The following is a 22792-nucleotide window of genomic DNA, read 5'->3' on the forward strand; positions in this document are numbered from 1 at the left end:
GCTTTTCTTAACGGCCTCTCTGTAGTGGGAATCTCCCACTCCTCGATAGACGCTGCCCTGAGATGTTCGGCATGCCCCTTCGTTACAGAGCCCGTTAATTTATTCTTAATTCTATATGAAACTGGATCAGTCTTTTCTATCACTACGTAGTACAGTTTCTATCGTACATCTAGTTTTCCTCGCTTTTGGTGGTTTTTATAATATACCAAATCACCAAATTAGACGGCTTCTGTTTCCTTCTTAGATCTATCTATCATTTTTCCTAGCCTTCTTTACATTACTCCTTACTAAAGTGAAAGTTTGATGCATTTCCTGTAGAGCGATTCCGTGATTCTCATCCCCATAGTATACCCTACGGGGTCTTAGAATATTGTCCAACGGCAGAACAACATCTCTATTGTAGAGTAAATAATAGGGTGAAAATTTCGTCGTTTCGCTTATGGAACCTTATAGCCGCTAACATCTGATTCATGTATATATCTCCTATTTTGTTGGCTAGGACGTCATGCATCGTTCTATGGAACCTTTCAATTTTGCCGTTACTCTGGGGGGGATAGAACGATGTGGTCACATGATGCATATTGAGGTCCTCTAATGCCTTTTTCATTGTTTTGTTTATGTTCTCAGGCCCATTATCAGTTTAAAACTGCAGTGGTGCCCAAATCTGAGAAAAATCTCGTCAATCAACAGATGCACCACTGTTTCTGCTTTCTTATTCAGAACTGCAAAAGTCTCTGGCCAACCACTGTACATATCTATAAAAGTCACTATGTATTGGTTGCCTGATAGAGTTTTTGGGTAAGGCCCGGAAACTTCTCACGCTATAGTTTAGCGAAATGAAAAGTAGGCAAATAGCTCTCCTGCATTTGAGGTTGCTGTTTCCTCAAATATCTGGTTTGGCACGGAATACATTTACCTATGTAAGCGTTTACTTGTTTAAATAAACCAGGCTAGAAATATTTTTGCTTCATAGCGTGAAACGTTTTTTCCACGCCCATGTGACCATTATCATCATGGTATTGAACTAACACCCTTTCTCTTAGATGCGACGGAATATATAGCCTAATTGTCAGTTTGTCTTCGGGTTGCGATAAGTAATATACTATATCGTCCATTATTATGTACTTTTTCTGTTACATCTTAGACGCTTTGCCGTTTTTAATTCGCATCTTTAAATCTACAATCTCCCTATCTGCTTCCTGTTCCTTAGATACATCTAAACCCGATAATGTAGGACGCTCGTGTGCTACCGATGAGTCTTCAGCATCCTTATGTGATGCAAAATCTTTTGACTCAAAATGATTTGAGTTTATTGCACTAACCGTATAATTCCTAATGTTTATTTCTACTGGGAGATCATCATTGTCCTGACTCGAATCTACTGCGCGTGACAAGATATCCGCACTGACGTTGTCGTTCCCCTTCAGGTACTGTATGGTGCAATTATAGCCAGCTATACTTAAAGCCCACGTCTGTATTTTCCTATTTTATATTGGTGAGTTTAGTAAATACTCCAATGGTCTATGATCTGTATAGATGGTAAACGTTGCACTATACAAACAGTGATTTAATTAATTCAGGGCATAGTGTAGCGCATATGCCTCTTTCTATATCGTTGACCATCTGGTTTGAGTATTACTCAACTTGTAGGATAAAAAGTAAATATGTTTTTCTACCTCTTTACTCTCCTTTGGGTCATAGACCATTTGTGATAAACATGCCCCAATCCAATGATCAGAGGCATCTGTATACAGTCGGTAGTCTTTATCCGGATCGGGATAAGCCAGTGTTACCATATCTGCAAGCTTCGTTTTTAGGCTATCAAAGGCAGATTGGCATGCCTCGTCCCAATAAAATCCTGTATGTTTCCTCGTTAATCGGATTAACGGCTCGGCGATATCAGAATTTTTTTTTTTATAAATCGCCGATAGTACGATGTCATATCAATGAAAGCTCTTACTTGCTTTACAGTGGTTGGAGTCGAAATAATTTTTATAGACTGTATCTACTAAAGCCCTGAGTCTATTTCTATCTATTCTGACAGAAACGGAATTTGCAGTGCCCATGTTACCGATTACATGCGTCGGCATGCCTTCCTTCCGTCCGTCGTGCGTTGTACGAACGGTGCGCCTCCGTTTCCCTGACTGCGGTGTCTGCAATCTCTCCACATATAGCCCACCTTACCACAATTGAAACACCTTATACCCTGACTAGTTTTTTTCCTTTTCTCTAGTCTTATATACAGGCACCCTATTCTCTAATCTTTTCCACCTATCTTGTTTTGGGAATTTTGCTGGACCTACGGTTTCAACTCTAACATCTCGTCTCGCATGACAAACCTTCATGGGTTCTTCATCGTATTCACGGTTGCGTTGAGCCAAATTTTCCATCTTACTTCTGCTAAGGCTCTCTTATAAGCTGCATGAAGATCCGTAGGTTCATCCCTCATTACGGCCATTTCCACATCCTTATCTCTGAGGCCTTCTATAAAAAAATCATAGAAATTGTTTTTTTTTACTAATTCATTACCTGCATCTATGACACTTTATACTCCTTCTGCTAGTATCACTATTCTCTGCATATAATCTTGAATAGTTTCTTCTCTACCCTGTCTTATATTAGCTAATTCTACTATGTTCTTGTTGAGATTTGTGAATATCCCATAATAATCTTCTAAGACCCTTTTCAATTCTAGCCAAGTTAACCTTTCATTAATTGCCATTAATCCGTTAATGAAGAGTCCAACCAAGCCCCTAGTGGTCAATAGTGCTGCCTAGCATTTTACTTCATCCGCAGCACCGACTATCCTATAACAGCTTTCTATATCTTTCAACCACACCCTATATCCACTGTCCCTTCTATTTTCTAAAGTTTTTATATTCTTTAGAAGGGACTCACCTCGTAAAGTTTTTGAGATGGCTCCCACCGCGTTCATAAGCTCCATGGTTAAGCTCTGTACGAAATTTTTAAAGATTTGCTGTTCCACTTTTTTTCAACTTAACCAAAAAAACAAACAAAAACAACGTAAGATAAGCAAACAAGAGTACAATTTTAAAAACAACATTTTTCTTTCTTCTGTTTGATTAATTTTGTCAAACAATCACGAATTTCTTTCTTTTCTTTTCTTTCTCTTTTTCTTAACCGAAAGCTTGAAGTGCTTTTTTTTTTAAAATGTATATATGTATATATACAACCTTAGAGCAGAAGCAAGCAAAGAAAGAATCGGGTTCGCCTTACCTCGTTTGCCTTTCTTTCTTTATTCTTTCCGTTTTTCTCTTTTTTCTTCTTCAAAATGAAAGTCTTTGCTTTTCTTTTTAATTTGACAATCTTGATTTGTTTTTTCTTTCTTTCAATAATCTGTCCGTGGTAATAAGTTTTTTTAAGGACATATTTTTGTTGTGTTTCCATGGCATTGTTCGTGTTTTCCCTTTTTTAAAATTATTCTTGCTGAATAAAAGTGGTGACGGTACCAAATTATACGTCTGTTACGTATATGTCTGTTGTAAATCGTCTAGTGATTAAAATGACAGTTGATTCATTTATCAATGAATTCGAGACACTTTGTTATGAATCAGACTTGGTTTATTTAGGAAATATTTATATACACACAATGTGGCGGCGGCGGGGTGGTGGTAGAGGTGGGTTGCGAACGTGAGAGTCGATTCCTTGTGTCATCTGTGCGTCTCTCTCTCTCTCTCTTTCTCTCTCCGTCCGTCTGACTTTGTTTACCATTTCTCTTTTATGGACTTTCTCGACTTGGTAACTCATAAACCATTTGGCGTCAATGATCCATATTTTTACCAGCCCGGGCGTTTGCCGTGGTCTGACCCACGACCGATTTACGTCATAAATCCCGGCCACTATAATTTCCGGGGATTCGATTGTCTATTTTCGTCGGCCCGGACACAGGTTCATGTCCGTTTGCCTCTCCATAACATATAGAGCCCGAGCAACTCTACTCTTATTTGTACTATTCGTAGAATAAATCTTATTTTGTTACCCGGATTTTTGTATAATTATTCCACCTCAGATTATTAATCATTTTGCTTTAATCGAAATCCACGGCATAACAGTTTGTCACGCTTAATTTTGAAACAGATTTTTCATTGATTGAACGTCTAAATATATCTTTAAATTGTTCTTGAGGTCCATGCTTTAGTTCAAGATAGAATGTTCGTCTGTTAGCCATGTTTATGTTTTAAATAGCATTTTCAGATACGCCCATGGATCGTTATAATACATTTTGTTGGTCCATCAGTTTGTCTTGGATTTAAAATACCAGTTTCTTGCAATGCATCCAGATTGAATGAACGCTTGCTAAAAATAGATGTTCGTGTTTATTTACATGCAGATACATTTGAACTTTCTTTGATTTCTAAATATCTGAAGGACTTAGAAACAGGCAGAAAGTCTCAGCAGAAGAGGAAGTAGAGACATAATAGAAGGAAACGGGGAAATACCTATGAAAAAAACAAGGTTGAGATTATGTCTGTGTCACTCTTATTACATACACAAACGGTGGCAGTTAGGCCTATTGGAATATTGATTTTATATTGCTAAAGAACAACACATGGCTGTTGTTGTTGTATGTGAATATAATTTGAAAATCTAAAACTTTTATCCGATATCTTCAATGTACATCTTGGAGTGTAGCCAAAAATAAGAAAACAGAAAATAACAATCAACTTTAATAGCTTTTTAATTAGAATATTATTTGGCTACAATCCAGCGCTGACAAAACAGACTTTTACGCCAAGTTTTTTCGATACACATAAGTATAATACAAATTGTTTTATATATTCCATTTTCTCTAAATGGCTAACGCTTTAGTATACATTTAAATGATCACAAACATCTTTGTCATAAACATTGGCTACGATTTTTCAATTCAAAAATAATTTTTGCACTACTCCGAATTTATGAATTTTACCGTTTTTATGTTAAATTTTAACAATATATCAATAAGATGATTATTTGGATGAGGCTAATTAAAGTAAAAAGAATTAAATTAATAAAGCCAGAAGCAGTAATGGTGAAGAATTCATACGAATATTCTATTCATTTCTTAATCAGTTAATAAAGATTACAAACTTGGACCTGTTCCCTCCAAAATGATACAGAAAAAAATCTGTGTGGCAACAAATATCATCGGATTGCAAGTTCTCGAAATGTCTTTTGATGACCATTACGAATGAATTTGTGTTTTTGCAACATTTAGTTGTCATTGTTAAATAGCCATTGTTTACTCTGGTATTCAAGTGAAACTAAGTCTTTCTCATAATTCTAGTACATTCAGGGGTAGGAGGAGTCTGAGTGATAGTCACCCTCTCGTTTCTTTAACCCTCTTACTCTTGACCGAGAATTTTATGATCATTATTATAATTGTTGTTGTATTTCTAGATTTCTGCATTTCTCAACACATTTATATTTAAATTTTGTGCCAGTTTAAACATTTCAATATACATAATTGATGAACTTGACAGATGGTCGTGTTGAACGGTCAATCTGAAAAAAAAAATGATTAGTATAGTTATATACTTGTACAGTAGTGGTTTTCCACGTATACCAGAAACATAACCCATTAGATATAAAAAATAAAATCAATCAGTTCAAACGTTGTAATTCCAAATCTCACATAACTCTCATTACATTTTGTTGATATAAAGTTGTCAAGAAAGTTCTTGCGTAATTTAAAATTTTGATTTCAAATGGTGTATTTTCCAATAAGTTTTTCAAATAGTTTTCGTTATAATACTTTTACTTTATATATCATTTTAAACGGCGTTCAAACACCAATTGTTTTCAAATAATTGTCTTCGTTTCAGACAGTTGAATACAAAATGAAAAAAAATCACACAATTTTCTTATTTTAATTAAAAATATGCCAAAAAACTTGTTGAAAAACTCGCGATATCAACGCAGTGTTTGGCTAAGGAATCACTACTGAACACAATAGTGGAATTGTGGAGGCACGAATATTTCGAAGATGATGAGTGTAGTGGTCGGCTATTGGATATTGACAACGATCAATTAAAAGCCTTAGTCGAAGCCAATCCATGTACAACTGCTCGAAAACTTGCTTTTGAACTAGACGTAATGTATACGACAATGTCAAACAACTTGAGAGAAATTTGAAAATCGGATGGCTCATGAACTGAATGACAACCGAAAGAAACGCCGTTATGAAGTGTCATTTTCCTTTTTTTATGCAACAAAAACGATTCGTTTCTCAACCGGATTGTAACTTAAAAAAGTTCTTTATGAGAATTGTCGACGCTCAGCTCAGTTATCATATTCCAATGAAGCTCCAGGACACTTTCCGAAGCCAGAGTTACACCACAATAAGGTCATAATGACTGTTTGGTGGTCTGCGACCGGTCTAATTCATTACAGTTTTTTTTAATGCAGGAGAAATCATTATGGCAGAGAAGTACTGTCAACAAAAGAATGAAATGAATCAGAAACTCCGACAACACCCAAGATCAATCAACAGAAAAAAACTATTTCTCCTCCATGACAATGCCCAATTGCATGCTGTTAAACAAACCCTGTAGAACTTGAAGTAATTGTGCTACGAAACTCTGCTATATTCGCTACTACCGTTTTTAAGCATCTCGACAAATTTCTGTGGGAGAAATGCTTCAAAAAACCTAAGTGATATAAAATACGCCTTCATCGACTTCATCGCTACCAGAACGCAAGAGTTTTACTTTACTGGCATAAATACAGAAATACATTTTGCGTTGCAAAAAGTTCATTTCAATCATTAAACTTTTTTTGAGCCGAGACATGTTCATCTGAATTTAAAAGTTAAAAATAGCAAAAACTTTCTTGTCAACCTTATATTTTACAGAATTGTTTGTAATTATAAAAGATGAAATAAGAAAGATTTTCGTCCAAATCAGATCATAAAGGATCATTATTATAATCGTAATGATCATGTTAATCAATATCTGCAAATCAAATTCAAGGCCAAATCCAAGTCTAAATCACATCAGTTTAAAATATTCCGATTCATTGTCGCAGATTTGTTCCTTATATTGTAACAATGTACTGTTTTTATTTTTTGATCAATAGATATGATCTCGTTCAAACGTACCAAAATCTCATTATCTGCTATTTACATCACCCAACCTCATAGCTTTAACGTAGAAAAATGTGCTTTGTTACCTGATTTTTTCGCTCGCTCCTCAAAAGCGCTGATACCTCGTTCACCATAGTTTCCCTCATCGGCGAGGGTGCTGACGTAGTTCCATTTAAAATGCTTTGCAATATCGACCATCGCCTGGGCCTGGTAGGAGTCAGGAGGAACGACACGGGAAAAGTAATCAAAACGCGTCTTGTCACTGAGGTCGATACTTGTGGACGCGTAACTGATTTGTGGTATCTGATAAAAAAAAATAAAAGTGATGATAACAACAATGTTAGACATACGATTTCTTAAGCTTATTATCATAAAACACGTCATATTTTATAATAACAACACAGAATAAATCGAAAATGCTTTAATAATTAGATCACATAATTTCAACAATTACATACAGATTCTAAAAGTGTACCAATTTTGTTCATTGTAAAAATTTCAACTTGGGCTTAACTAATAAATAAAAACTTTCCTCAGACCATATAGCTGGATGTGTAATCTTATTTTTACGCACATTATATTACAGCAATAGTTTAAAAAAACTTTTATTTGTATTTCTGAGCTCTGATCTCTTGCAATTATTAATAAAAATTCTTTGTCATTCTCACTGCCAGTCTCTCTCCATGCATCACAACCTCTCCTCTGTCTACTTCACTCTTTTCTATTTAAATTCACTTCTCTTTGTATCTCTTTCACTTTCTCGTCATTATTTTGTTCTCCTACTTATCCTCCTCCTTGTTTCACTGCCCATCCTCCTGCTTTTCTTTTTCACTGCATCTCTATCTCCCTTCTGTCTCATTTTATCTAACTTTCTCATTAACTCTATCGCCGTATGTCTGGCTTATTTACCCCAACTACTACGCTTTCCAATTTTTGTTTATTTCGTTTGGCGCGGTACGTTTGCGTTGTACCTGCATGTCAATTTCCTCTCTGCTTTCTCTGACTCTCTCACTTTTTCACTTTGTTCATTCTCTGTTTCGCAGTCGATATCTCTGTCCACATCGATCTCTAAGCGTGAACTTTAAAACTAATAGAAATAGAAAAAAAAGTAAACGAGAAAAAGTGAAACAAACATAACTTGTATCGATTTACGAAAACCTGGTTTCAGTGAAATAAAAAAAAACATTAGTATAGCCGGTACAGTTTCTCAGTTTAAAGCGTACAGACGATATGACAGGCGTACAAACAGATTGTATTAACAATTAGGAATTAAAAAATATTTTAAACAAAGAAGAATGTCTTATGATTCATACTGTTAATATAAATTGTATATAATGTTTCAATCAGAAGTTTTACAGACGGTTGAAGGCAACTTTTATTATCGTCTGATATCTTTACATTTGTGAAACTTTTGAGTAATAGAAAATAAAAAAATATATATTTGATAGTCATCTTTTCGTATTATCTGTTAAAGAGAAATGCAAGGGAAGTATGGTAGAAATGACTTTCAGAAAGAATCAATCACAGACGACGAAATTCGTCTAGAGTCTCCAAAATGTGCGAGAAGATTAAGGAAAACTTGATGATAGAGATAGGCACCGAAGTGGAAACTATTACAAAAGTGCTGATCGACAATCTTCACAGCTCACCATAAAAGAATCAGAAGGGTACACTACTCACCGTCAAAGAATAAAAAAACGCCTAAGGAATGTCAAGGAATTGCTCAGCAGTCACGCAATTGAACCAGGAATGCTTTTGTTCTTCTAGCTTCAGATGCAGAATGCGCTAAACAGTATGTAGCTTATTTATAATCCGCCTGATGTCCCGACTATTATGAAGACCAGGTTCGCTCAAACGGTAATGATGTTTGAGTGTGGTTCCAGCGAAATCACTGTCCTAACACTCCGCACAGTTGCGTAGAGAATCAGACATGATACTAAGTTGATGTCCAATGATATTCTATAAAATTATATTTTTGATTTTGAGCATACATTATTTGCCAACATGTGATGATTGTTTTTCTTTTCCAAAAACGTAAAAATTGTCTCGGGGAACCTATACAAAAAGTGAATTCTATATAAAATAATTATTATGGTTTCACATTTTTTATTAAACATTATACATTGTAGGATAAATCGTAAAGGAGATCAGGAAAGAAACACAGCAATTATGTATCTACTTTCTGTAGTTGAATATTCAAATTTGGTAACGTTTACCATAAAATAGTAGTAAACATAAGGTTTTCAATGTAGAGACAATCAAGCTCTCAGAGAAGACTGAAATCTAAATAAAAATGTCCTTTGTCTTGGATTGTTTTTTTTATTAATAACAAAAGAAATACAAATACAAAATCTTAGTCTGAATACAAAATTAAGAAACTTCAAATTGTAGTAATTCTAACTCCAAGAACTCCAATTGTGGTATTTTGGTGGGAGAATTGTGATTATATGATGCATGTTCCTTGTATTTCAGCCGGATTTTGTTTGCTGTTATTACATTCATTTTACTATACTAAGATTTATAGGGAAAAAAGCTTTTTGCTGTTTCAGGTCAAAATAATGTTTTATGCAACAGGCAATATTCAAAAGTATTTTCGAACAACGTGAATCTGTATAATAATCGCTAAAGTAGTTTTAACTACGTATTATTTTATTTAATAAAAAAAATTATAATATTAAGAGTATCACATATTTAATATGTCTATATTTACGTAGGAATTCATAGAAATAAATGTTTTGCTTAACATGAATTTCAAGTTTTCTCTCCACACATTCTAATCGCATTATAATCCAATTTTATTTAACTACAAACTTAAAGGCTGGGGTTGACCGTTTCTGTCACCTTCTTAAATGGGAAGAATGCATAGCTGGTTATAAAAATTGCCTGAAGTGGCATAGTTGCCACCTTTATGAAGACAACACGACAAAAGTCAGATTTCTAACAAAATAAAACTTAAATAAGTGCAGTAAAAACGTTTGTACTAACGATATAAAAGAAAGGAAGTATTGACAACAGTGTAACCTTAATAGGTCCATATGTTTGTGCAGAGTGAATGCAAAAAGGCTGTACTTATAACAATGTGAAAAAACACGCAATTCATCTTCCTCGTCGTAGAAACAGAAACAAATTTTCAACTAACGACAGAGCTCATTGTTTGGTACTCTGTAAATAAACAAAGACGGGCGGCCGTGTAAAAGATGCCTCCATTTAATTTGAACATCAGATGATGCAGCATTGATTTCTGAAGTCAAGTTGTGTTCTACAAAAACGGTCTCCAGAGCTGCATCAAACGATTAGAGAAACGATGGGTGGTTCCTTTGTAGAGAAAGACTAATAACCGTGCCACGTTTCTTTGCTCTACTGCAATGGGAAGCGGGTCAGGGACATTACTGATTGCATGCCCCTCGTAGTTCCTGTATTTCTTCATCATTTTCGTCAAACCAATCCATGATGTTTCTTCTGAGATGGTCCAAGCACTTCCAGTGATGACGTTTGTACAGCTCCCTTGAAGGCTGTCCAGTCGTCTTCAACATCAGAATGACCAAACTGTAGTTTAGTTGGCCTTACATTGAGATTATTTGCAAGTATGTTTGCATTTGCTTCCACTTTTAGTTTGAAGACGTATCGTATGTGTTCAATTTGTTTTTATTTATTCATGTTTAAATTTATTTAATTGTACCCATTTTATATATATTCGAGCAGATGTAACCATATTATTAAATACGCATCAATAGCATATTCTCAGTTAAAAAGATTTCTTATTTATTACAAGGTGAAACGATAGAAAGTTCCCTTTTAAAGAAAACAGCATCACATCTTTATTTTAAAACTTTTATTGACAACATAAATCCAGATAACTTGATTATGTGGTAAGGCTAACATCTATTTAATGTAGACGCCTTCATTCTCAACTACCGCCTCAATACTCGTCCGGAACTAGGAGAATGCCTTTCCTACAAGCGCCGACGGGATCTCGGCGAATACTCTACGGATGGCGGCGATCACGTTTGTTTTGGTGTTTTGAGAGATCATGTCGGTGATGTTCTCAACCTATAGCCAAACGAAGTAGACCAGCAGGTTCAGGTCGAAAGAGGAGGCGGGCCAGTAAAAGAAGGGTACAAAGTCGTAGCACTTCTTCTATAGCAAAGCCTAGGTTTCTTGGGACTTGTGGGCCAGCGCAGAGTCCTGCTTCGACGGTCAGTGTCTGGCAACGGCCACCTTATTGCGCCAGGGGATATCCATACTCTTCAGCACATTGATGTACACAATGGTATTAACTTTCAAGCTTACTGTATATTATAATTTAGTAGAAAGCAGTGCTATTTATATATAAAAATACCAATATAATGTACATTTCCTTCGGCCATCATCGTTTATGTAGAGAAGCTTAAAATTTGTTTTGGTTGATAGAGAAAAATATAGTCGAGTACTAAACAAATTTTACTGATTTTATATTGATTTCCTGTTTAAACTTTGGGAAGTTTGAGATTATTATTATGGATATTATGTGTATCTTAGAGTTGACTAGCATAGCAAAATGGTTAGAAAAATTACAAAGTAAAAAATATTTATTTATACACAAGTTCATTACAACTGATGGGTTAGGGAATTAGACATTCGGGATAAAATTCTGGTGTCTACATAACTTTATTAAATGATTCGTTTTATTGCTTCATTTATTTTTTTAACTTTACAGTTGAATAATTAATAAAACAGAAACCTCCAACTTTATTTTTTACAATTTAGTTACTACAAATCTAATATGTAACCACTTATTCGATCCTTTTATCTGGTGAACTTGTTGATAATCAAATGTGAACACACCTTATTGAATAAATTACGTGCTTAAATATATCATAAGCAGTGGTTCAAATCCGCAAAACCCGATCCCTCTTCAATGGTTGCGAACGATTTGTTTTAGATAACAATTTGCTGTCATTTATTTTGAAACAAAAAAGGTAATCTGTTTCAAAAAGTTGAAGTATCGTGTCTGTTCAGTCTTAAAAAAATCTCTTTGATATTTTTCTGATATCTTATTTTTTAAATTTTGTTTCTATTTTGTTTTATTATATTTAATGTTACTTTGGGATTTTTACTATTTAATTTATCAATGGGTGGGTCTGATTTTGCCAGGGTATTTAGTTTTTACCTCTCGTAACTTTTAACACCGATACTCACGGTTATTGGAACAGGTTGTCACGAATTTCGTGGTGTGTGATCATTTACTTGAAAAATAGAAAACACGTTCAATTAGACACAAATTTCTATTCCTCCGTTTGTTAAATCTATTTCTTCGCAACTTTTAATTATTTAATTAAACTTATCACGGCGTGCGTGAGAATCGATTTTGATTAACGCATGCATATTTATTAACACAATTCGAATGAAAGTGAATTGAATAATTTATGTCCGTTTGCAGATATATCGATAAAAACAGATCGCAAAACGAACAAGGGAAATCGATTTAAAAACATCTAAAACTCTCCATCCAAGTAATTATTTAGACAATTATCAGGAGCAGATCAGTATAAACTATTAAAAAACTATTATAAATGCCAATGAAGATTCTATTAAGAGAAATTTATACTTCTCATGTATTTTATATTAATAAATAATAATTAGTAAATAATAACTAGCAAATAATAATTAATAAATAATAATTATCTCCGTAAATAAATTTGAATATTTGTCAGTGATTGTTTTTTATTTTAAAGTAATGAAAAATATTCGTTAATTGTAAAACGTTATCCATAATTGTTGACAATTTGTTGATGATTGTTGCAAAATAAAATCGTTCGATTAAATCCTGTGCTATTTGTGTATAACATCCATGTTTTCTAATCTCACTTACTGACACTATTTGCATAATTATTTCGGTAATTAATTACTCTTCATCTCTTTCTGTATTTCATTATCATTCTGCCTGTCTCTCTGCCTATCTCTATCTAGCTCTCTATATTTCTCTTTATAGAGAACCTGTTATGTTTAGTGATTGAATGATCCGTGACAATTCTGGTATTTCAATATCTTTAAATTTTAACATGTAGTTCTAAGAGAGAAATTATCAATATCCCCTGAATTTTAGTTTTTTTACGAATTCTAAAGCATGTATGAGAATCAGAAAATGGGCACAGCACTCTATTTAAAAATTCAAATATATTAGGTTTAAACATCATTCATATAATATTTCCATAATTAAATTTCTTTTTTAGACCTCCGATTCTTTTGCTTAAAACTTTCAATATTTTCTGGAATTTAGAAAAAAAAAAGAAAAATATTTTTATGATACAAGGTTTTCTATCTTTGTATCTTGATTATCATCTATGTAAAGAATTACAACAGTGGTGGGAAAGTTCCAGGGTAATCAATTTGATTTAGGATTATTTTCGTCTAACGAAGCAAATGTAGAGTATGAATCGTGTTGGATTTTTATGCGCAGCGTAAACAGATTTCCCTGAAATAAACAGGAGTTGAATTCTTTCGGCTGAGAATGGACATCATGGAAAGTTCAGGGCGAAGATATTAAAGATGAATAAGAAGAGAGTTGCAACGAACAAAAATATCGTTATGTCGACGGTGTCCCCATCTAAGAAGTAACCAAACAGGAAAAATCTTGCGAATGATGAACTTTGCGAAGACATTATGAAACACGAAAGTCCAATTGGATAAAGTTAAGTGACTATTATGATTTCTCCATCCCGATATCCCCACTCCTTGTCCTTGGCCGAACTGTCATACCATAATGGAAATGGTATATACATGTTCTCTTATATTATTTTTTTTTGTTTGTCACCTTGTTTTCTTTTCTTTCTTTTGTGATGTTTTTTTTTATCATCCGACTTTACCCCAACCTATTGCGGTGTGATATTAAATTTAAGGATGTTGAATAAAATTCATGTTTTAAGATTTTAGCGTTGTGTCATTCTTGCTTTAAGTTTGAATCGTTCGGAACAAAATGTGCTAATGAGAACCTCAGACAACGTGTCAAATAGGTCACATATCGTGACCGACACTTTACTTGTCATTATTTTATTTTTATTTTTATATTGTGTTACAGACAACGTAGGGTGAAGCGCTGACCTAGAGTCATAAGATTCTTACCAGGGGACATCCATCCTGACTCAGCTTCATACCGGTCCGCAACAGTATACATACATACATACATACATACATACATACATATATATATATACATACTATTTGTATTAATACAATATTGGTATGTACATAATATTTGTAATTTTATAAATATTATATATATAATATATAATATTTCTAAAATCAGTAAAGTGAAACAAATTTTTGGACAGTAAAAAATTGTATATTTTTCAGCAATTTGATGAATGTTTTTGAAAAACATTTGAAAAATTTATATATTTTCAGCAATCTGAAAAACCAACAAAATAAGAATTTAATCTTTCACATTACTTAAATACATAGAAATGAGAAAAACTAAATATACTTGAAAATAAACAGTTATTAAACATTTCCTAAAATAAATAGTGAAACAGGTATTTGGACAGATACAAAAAGAATGTTTCTGGCAAATGCCCAACGGAATTTTTCCCATTCTTCTTTGGCTTTAATGCGTGGATATTTGAGGGCGTCTTATTCTTATCTGTCTTTTTAAAATTAGTCACAATAAGATGCAAATGATTAGTTGGGCCATTGCATGCATTCCTTTATTTCTCGAAACATTATTGAGTTGCCTTCATTGTATGTTTCGGATTATTGTCTTATTGCAACCGCCAACGGTATTTACTCCACAGACTTTTGCAAGTTATATTAAAAAATGTCCCTGTATTTGGCTCCATTCATTCTTCATACGACTATTTCTAGTAAGCTAATCCCGCTCCAAATCATAATGTTTCCTCGTCCATGTTTCACAGTAGGGATAGTGTTCTTCATATTATATGCAGAACCGTCTACACGCCAGACATGTCTTGCATCCTTATTGCCAAATAGCTCAATTTTGGTCTCATCCGACCATATCACATAATCAAAAATGTTGTATCCTCATTGATATACTTTTTGGCATAATTTACTTTAGTCTTGATTTAAGGTAACTTTCTTCAGTACGGGACTCTGTCGAGGTCTGCGAGGCTTGAGACTTTCTCTGTGCAGTTCGTTACTGATGGTCATCTTACAGACGCTGGTGCCCATAACGCGGAGGTTTTTTGCAACTCTTCTCGGGCCACAAAAGGATCATTTCGAACAGTTCGCAAGATTTTTCACCGACACCTTTTCGAAATTTTCCGATGAGCTCTTGACCTTAGTATGATTTTTGTAGTACCCGACTCTTTCCACTTCTTTACAATGTACCCTACAGACATTCAACGTTTGTACCATACATCAGTAGCTTTTATTATCTTCATGTGCTTTATGGGCTGTTCGAGTTCCTTTCGCTTGGCTGTGTTGCAATGTTTGCTGAGAGAGATCTAGGCAGAGGATGACTAGAAGTTGACTGAATACAAAACTAGTGCTTCTTATAATAGTCTGGAACGTAAAAATTGAAAACTTAATGTTTACTAATGAAAGAAGGAAGCTGGCCAAATACTTATTTCACTATCCATTTAAGAAAATGTTTAATAACTATTTATTTTCTTAAAATATTTAGTTTCTCTAATTTCTTTTATTATTTTATTTGATATTATCTGTACCAAATTGCTGAAAAATAAATATTTTTGTTTTGTCCAAAGACTTGTTCACCTCACTGTATATAATTATATACCTATATATCTATTTATCTATAAAAGTGAAAGTGTCTGTTTGTGTGTGTCTGTCTGTGTACATTTCTCTACATAATAACTCTGCCAATATTCAGTCTACAGACTCTAAATTTGATATACAGGGTATGGAGATATGGGAAAATCTTCGTAATCAGTTTTCGGCCAGGACTTTGGCTGTTATCAAGTAAAAGTTCAACGATTTTACCTTTGAGAACTCTACCAAACTCATCCGCCAATTTTCGGTATAAACAATTGAAATTTTAGATATAGGTTCCTTGGACTTAATAACTTTATTTGAGCCCCAAACAATAAATGTTAAGAGGTCATAATAGGGGTCAAAGTTTAAGAAAATTTTACATCCGCGGTCTCTACCAAATTACTCAGACAATTTCTGATCTAAACATTTGAAATTTTACATAAAGGATATTCAGAGATAGGGCAAGCTTTTTAATCGGATTGGGTCGAAAATTTGAGCTACCAATATATAAATGTATGTATGTATGTATGTATGTTACATGTCTGCCTAAAATTTTCGACACAGGTGATGGATTTTCACAAGATCAGTGTCGTTGTGGAGATCGACCTTCCAGACGACAAATATCGAAAAATTGGCTAAAATATTAATATTTTCACCCTCAACTGGACACTTTTCTACAGGGAGGGGTCGTTTTTTCACCGATATTTTCGAAAGTAATCTCCTCTTTTCGATTGTCTAGCCTTAATTTTAACCTACGTTACTTCCGGTTTGGCGATGGTCGTAACAGCAAAACCGTCACGTTTTCCCGTTTTTTTCCTCCTTCGCGTTACGGGTCTGAACCTGCCCTCCTACTACCACTTTTTTTTCGCACAACATACACCTCCAAACACCCGGGCAATACGGGCTGAAATGCTAATATATATATTTTTGAATGTTTGCTCAATATCGTAGATAATATAAAGGCGTACATATGAAATGGAAACTTCAGGCAAAATGGAAATAAATTTATTAAATAGTGGATTAGCATGGAATTAGACGATTAAGTTTTGAACAAGAAGATAGACAAAGTCAGTGAGCCCCAAAATGACTTCCATCGCAACAGGATCATTTTAATTGAAAAATTCATGAGGGAGTATCTATAAACAGATGATGTTACAGAGTCTTAGCTTTGTACGACAGCTAAGTCTCTCTCTCGGTGTAAAATGTTGAGATCCAGCAACAAGCAAGAGCAAGATAGCCAGCAACAAGTTAAACGGCAGACCAGATTAATGCGGGTACTGGTCTCCCGGTTTATGTTTTTTTAAATCAGAGATTTGCTTCTCCTAGAAAGGTTGCCTTCACCACGGCTTACGGGAGCCGTCTCCACCCCAACACACACACACACACACACACGCACACACACACGCACACACACACACACACACACACACACGCACTGTGCTAGTTAGCCGTTGACCCCGAAAAAGGTTCATTCGGCCTTTGGAAGGTCTTGTTTTTAATCCTTCAGGGAGACTAGCCATACTCCTCACCAAACAAGTCTGGTAGGGGAATCAGTTTAATCGCCGGTGATCCGACCATTAGGCAGGTAGTACTGGGTTACATGGTACCAGTAGCATATGACATGACCTGACATACACATATATACACACATATATACATACAAACATATATACACATATATTTAAATAGAAACACAATATACACTCACGTATATATACAGGGTGACCAAAAACAAAAGCTAAATGGAGGCCATCTAGAACATATGCTGTAGAACAAAGAAAAAAAGGCTAAAGACCCTTGTGTTTTGATGTGATGTTTTGAATATAATAAACTAGTTATGACCAAAGTTTCATTTCATTCGGACAAAACACTAAGAAACGGGGACTAATTAGAGTTGGGACCCGTTTTTTGGGGGTCAGCCTGTATATATATATATATATATATATATATATATATATATATATATATATATATATATATATATATATGAAGAGAGAGAGAGAGAGAAGTTGGTAGATATATATATATATATATATAAAGAGAGAGAGAGAGAGAGAGAAGTGGTAGAGATAGAGAGAGAGAGAGGGTTTTGAGCCAAAAATATAAGGCCGTTTCTATAGAAAATCCTTAGTATGAGAGGCAAATGCGAAGCAGCGCGTGTATTATAAGAATACATGTATAAGAAACAATACCACACGAACATAACTCAATACCTCTCTGTCTCTGTATCTGTCTCTCTCTTTATATATTTATATATATATATATATATATATATATATATATATATATATATATTTACTAGCATTTCAGCCCGGCGTTGTCCGGATGTTTGGATGTGTATGTTGAGCAAAAAAAAAAAAAAAATTGGTAGTAGGAAGGCAGGCTCGAACCCGTACCGCAAAGAAGGTACGTTCACTTTTATATATATATATATATATATATATATATATATATATATATATATATATATATATATATATATATATATATATAAAAGTGAGCGTGTCTGTGTATGTGTGTGTGTCTGTGTACATTTCCCTACGCAATAACTCTTTCTATTTTTAGTCTACAGACTCGAAATTTGATATACAGAGTACTGAGATTTGGGAAAATCGATGTGATCGGTTTTTGGCCAGAAATTTGGCGATTTAGGGGACAAAGTTCAACGATTTGACCTTTTAGAACTCTACCAAACTTCTCCGACAATTTTGGATTTACGCAATTGAAATTTTAGATCTAGGTTGCTTGGACATGATCTAACTTAATAACTTGGTTTGAGCCCAAAACAATAAATTTTAAGGGATCATAATAGGGGTTAAAGTTAAAAAAAAATTGACCTCTGCTGTCTCTTCCAAATTACTCAGACAATTTCTGGTCTAAATATTTGAAAGTTTACATAAAGAGTATTCAGAGATAGGGCAAGCTTTTTCATCAGTTTGGGTCGAAAATTTTTAGTTACCAATATATAAATATATGTATGTATGTCTGTTTGCATGTCTGCCTTAAACTTTCAATAAAGGCGACGGATTTTACCTAGATCAGTATAGTTTTAAAGTTCGGCCTTTCATACAACAAATATCGAAAAATTGGCTAAAAACATTTAATATCTTCCCCTTAAACTAGGCACTTTTCTACAGAGGGGGCACCTTTTTCGCAGACATTTTTTAAAGATATCCTCTCCTTTAGATTGTCTAGCCTTAATTTTAAAAAATGTCGCTTCCGGTTTGGCGGTGGTCGTAACAGCATAAACGTTAGGTTTTACCCCGTTCTTTTCCTCCTTTGCGGTAAGGGTTCGAGCCTGCCTTCCTACTACCACTTTTTTTTTTGCTCAACATACACATCCAAACACCCGGCAACGCCGGGCTGAAATGCTAATATATATATATATATATATATATATATATATATATACAGGCGGCAAAAAGAAAATCCGCATTTTCAAAACTGCAAATTTAACCTTAATTTAATGTAAATGTTTTAACAAACCATATTTAATTTGATTTGCTTTTTATTCTTCTATAATTTTACCTGTTCATATTTTACTTTTAATTGAAATATTCTAGTGTTCACATCAAGTAAAAAAGTAACTTCAAATTTTGGAGGCAAAGAGAAAGTCCGCACAATTGAAAATTTTTATTTAAATAACATTTTAGGACATTAATGCAACACAAATACAAGAACACAACGAGCTAGTTAATATTTAGTAGCATAGCCTTTCTGCAATTCGACAATCTACAATCTTTTGAGAATTCCTTGAATTAGACTGCAGCAATACTTCGGGGAAAGGGCAGCCCATTTTTCTTTAATTTTTATCCAAAGTTCTTCCAAATTTGAAGTTTTATCGTTGCCTAGCTATTACTGGATATAATACCATACATTTTCGAAAGGATTGAGGTCTGGAGATTGTGCAGGCCAATCCAAACATGGAATATCATGCTCTTTAAGGAATCTCTTGAAATTGCCAGCTGTGTGAATGGAAGCATTATCCTGCATGAAGATGGGATTATCATCCAAATTCCGACCAAAGTAGGGTAAAAAATGTTTATTCAACATATTAATGTACTTGGTCGAATTAAGTCGACCCTGCAAGCGAACTATAGGCACTGGGTCATTGGTACTGATAATGCTCCACACCAAAACTGAAGCTCCACCACCTTGCAGCGTTGAAACTGAGCACCTAGAATTAAATTCTTCGTCTTTCCTCCGAATGAGACGTACTGTCTACCATCACTGCCGCGCCTATTGAACTTGCTATCGTCGCTAAAAATTACAGTCATGATCTTCATCGCATCTTACGAAGTCCAGATGGTGCTTTCCGTTCTTTACAACATATCCTCGCAAATTAAATTCCTTTAATCTGTTCTTGAGAATAGAAAGATAGCATTTTTAACAAGATTGCACTATTGTTTGATTTGGGAAGCCGTTTCAAATATGTTTCTTAGGCTACGGATCTTGATAGCATTGCCTTTCCTGTTAGAAGTAACTCTAGTACGGCCAGATTTAGGAGCATCACGAGCACTGCTAGTGTTTTGGTGCTTTTGCACAGTCTTTTGTACCGTTTTCTCATCACATTTCAATCGGCGGCCGATTTCTCGATTGGATAAACCAGAAAGGTGGAGATTAATGAGCTCCTGATGATCACTAAGAGAAAGTCGTGGCATATGAACTAAATGTAACGTTGTATAACGTGGGTCAACAACAATTGCGATTAGAGATGCTTTGTTGCCTGTCGGTTGATATTATAACTGATTTAGGGGCGATAATTTAAGCTGGTTTTAGCCAATTTGTTTCTGCGAACTTTTTATTTATTAGTTATTTTTTTTTAATTGACGTGAACATTAGAATATTTCAATTAAAAGTCAAATATGAACAGGTAAAATTATATAGGAATAAAAGGCGAATCAAATGAAGTATAAGTTGTTAATTGTTACATTAAATTTAGCTTAAATTCGCAGTTAAAAAAAAAAATGACAAGTGCGGACTTTATTTTTGCTGGCACTTATATATATATATTTTTCGAATCCATTCCCTAAAATTCTCTCTCTCTCTCTCTCTCTCTCTATATATATATATATATATATATATATATATATATATATATATAGAGAGAGAGAGAGAGAGAATTTTAGTGAATGGATTCGAAAAATATATCTACATTTAAATAGAGTATAATATATTTTAAAGTAATTATTCTCAGAATAAATTATTTTATTACGATAAAAAATCATTTAAATAAACAAATGTGTTTAAGTTCATCCTATAATAAATATCATGAATAATTATATATAAATAGAAAAGGCTCAACAGCTCTAAGTAAACACGAAATGGGCCCAGAAAGAAGAGCCGAGAGTTATAGCAAGAGGGAAGCGAACAAAACACTTATCATATATTCCAACATTTTTGTATATGAGAGAAGTATAAGAAACGAATTCATGAATAATAAAAAAAACAGAAAAATTCAACTTAAAGTTAAAGATTAGATAAATATTACCCATTCACTTTAAAGTTAAACATAAGATATAATAAAATAATTTATTCTGAGAAAAATATAAGTTGCTGAATTGCTGGCTCCAATTCTCTTTACATATACCTTAATCTGAACTTATTTTTTATTATAGTAGTTTAACTACTATGTTGTTATTATTATTATTATTATTATTATTATTATTATTATTATTATTATTATTATTATTACTGGCAGACCCTGTAGGATTTTTTTTTACATAGGAATCACTACTTATCAAGGCAAGAGGCCACTCGAGGAAAAGGGTAAAAGTGGGTACATTAGTTAATTGGACAATATAGTAATCGTTAGTAATGGAAATTCATTAAATTTGTTAACTGATGTGGAACGGCCAATCAAGAATTTGTTTACGTTGGACTTGAAGGCGGCCATATTGTAGTTTGCTGGAAAGCAGACAAACGGAAGACAGTTCCAAAAGCGTGCAGTTCTAACAAAGAAACTTTGTTCGTGGAATCAACATTTATGTTTTGGGAACAAATAAAGAGTGGGGGGTGGAATTATTTATTGTGTTTTCAGCTAGACGAGGGTTTCTAGTGTAAGTTTGGCCATGGGAGATCATAGATTGTAGCTCAGTCGAAAATTTTCCATGAAAATAACGACAAAGCAGAAGCAGACTCGCAACATCTCTTCTGTGAGAAAGAGGTTGCAGGGAAGAGAAAAGAGCATCCCTCCACTAGGCTACGAAATCTATTTTGAACTCTATTAAGAGAGGATAATCCTTTCTAGCGGCTCGTGTCCAGACGTGGCTACAGTACTTCATCCTTGGACGTACCTGGCTCTTATATAGGTAGAGAATTGCATCAGCAGTGAGATACCTACTGGATCGATAGAAGGATCCCACTATTTTCCCAGCGACCTTGGCAACGGATTTGATGTATGTGTTCTATTTCAGATCAGGAGTAAAGGTCAGATCCAGAAGCTTGTCAAAACATGAAGCCTCCCAAAGACGAGAGCCATTCATTTCAATTGATGCCAGATGCGGATCAAAGCGTTCATGATATAAAGATAGAATCTTGGTTTTAGATGCATTAAAAATACCCAGCCATCGCTTTCCTCATTGTACCATGTGCCTAAGATCAGAGGAGAGAGAATCGTTTACGGTCTTTAATGTGCTACCATAAATTGTAGTGTCATCAACATAAAGGTCTACGAATGATGTAAGGATGTGATTTGAAAGATCATTTATGTAGATCAGGAAGAGAGTTGGGCACAGGATGGACCCCTGAGGGACTCCAGCATTAATACTGTGAGCTTCTTATTTCTGCCCATCGACCACTACTCTTATGAACCTATCAAAGAGAAATTATTTAATAATTGAGATTACATTTCTAGCTATATCTTATACTAGTAAGTGAATTAAAACAAAGCCAGGAAAGCTAATTTTTAATCAACACTTATTTTGCGTTTCAAATATGCGCACCACTTTTGCTTTTTTTTACATTGACATTTTACGAATTTTATTTGTATTTTTCATTGCA

The 22792-nt window shown here is 34.1% G+C and overlaps 1 protein-coding gene across 1 annotated transcript in view; it reads right to left on the reverse strand.

The window, feature by feature from the left end:
* Positions 1 to 22792, reverse strand: part of LOC145239854 (metabotropic glutamate receptor 8-like) — a 736068-nt gene that overhangs the window by 128855 nt on the left and 584421 nt on the right. The window contains exon 2 of the mRNA XM_080103413.1: positions 7171 to 7387. Within this exon, the coding sequence (XP_079959539.1) occupies positions 7171 to 7387 (217 nt within the window). The remainder of the gene's footprint in view (positions 1 to 7170; positions 7388 to 22792) is intronic.

Source organism: Euprymna scolopes, chromosome 19 (assembly GCF_053919585.1).
Source record: "Euprymna scolopes isolate OS-2025 chromosome 19, ASM5391958v1, whole genome shotgun sequence".
NCBI lineage: Eukaryota > Metazoa > Mollusca > Cephalopoda > Sepiida > Sepiolidae > Euprymna > Euprymna scolopes.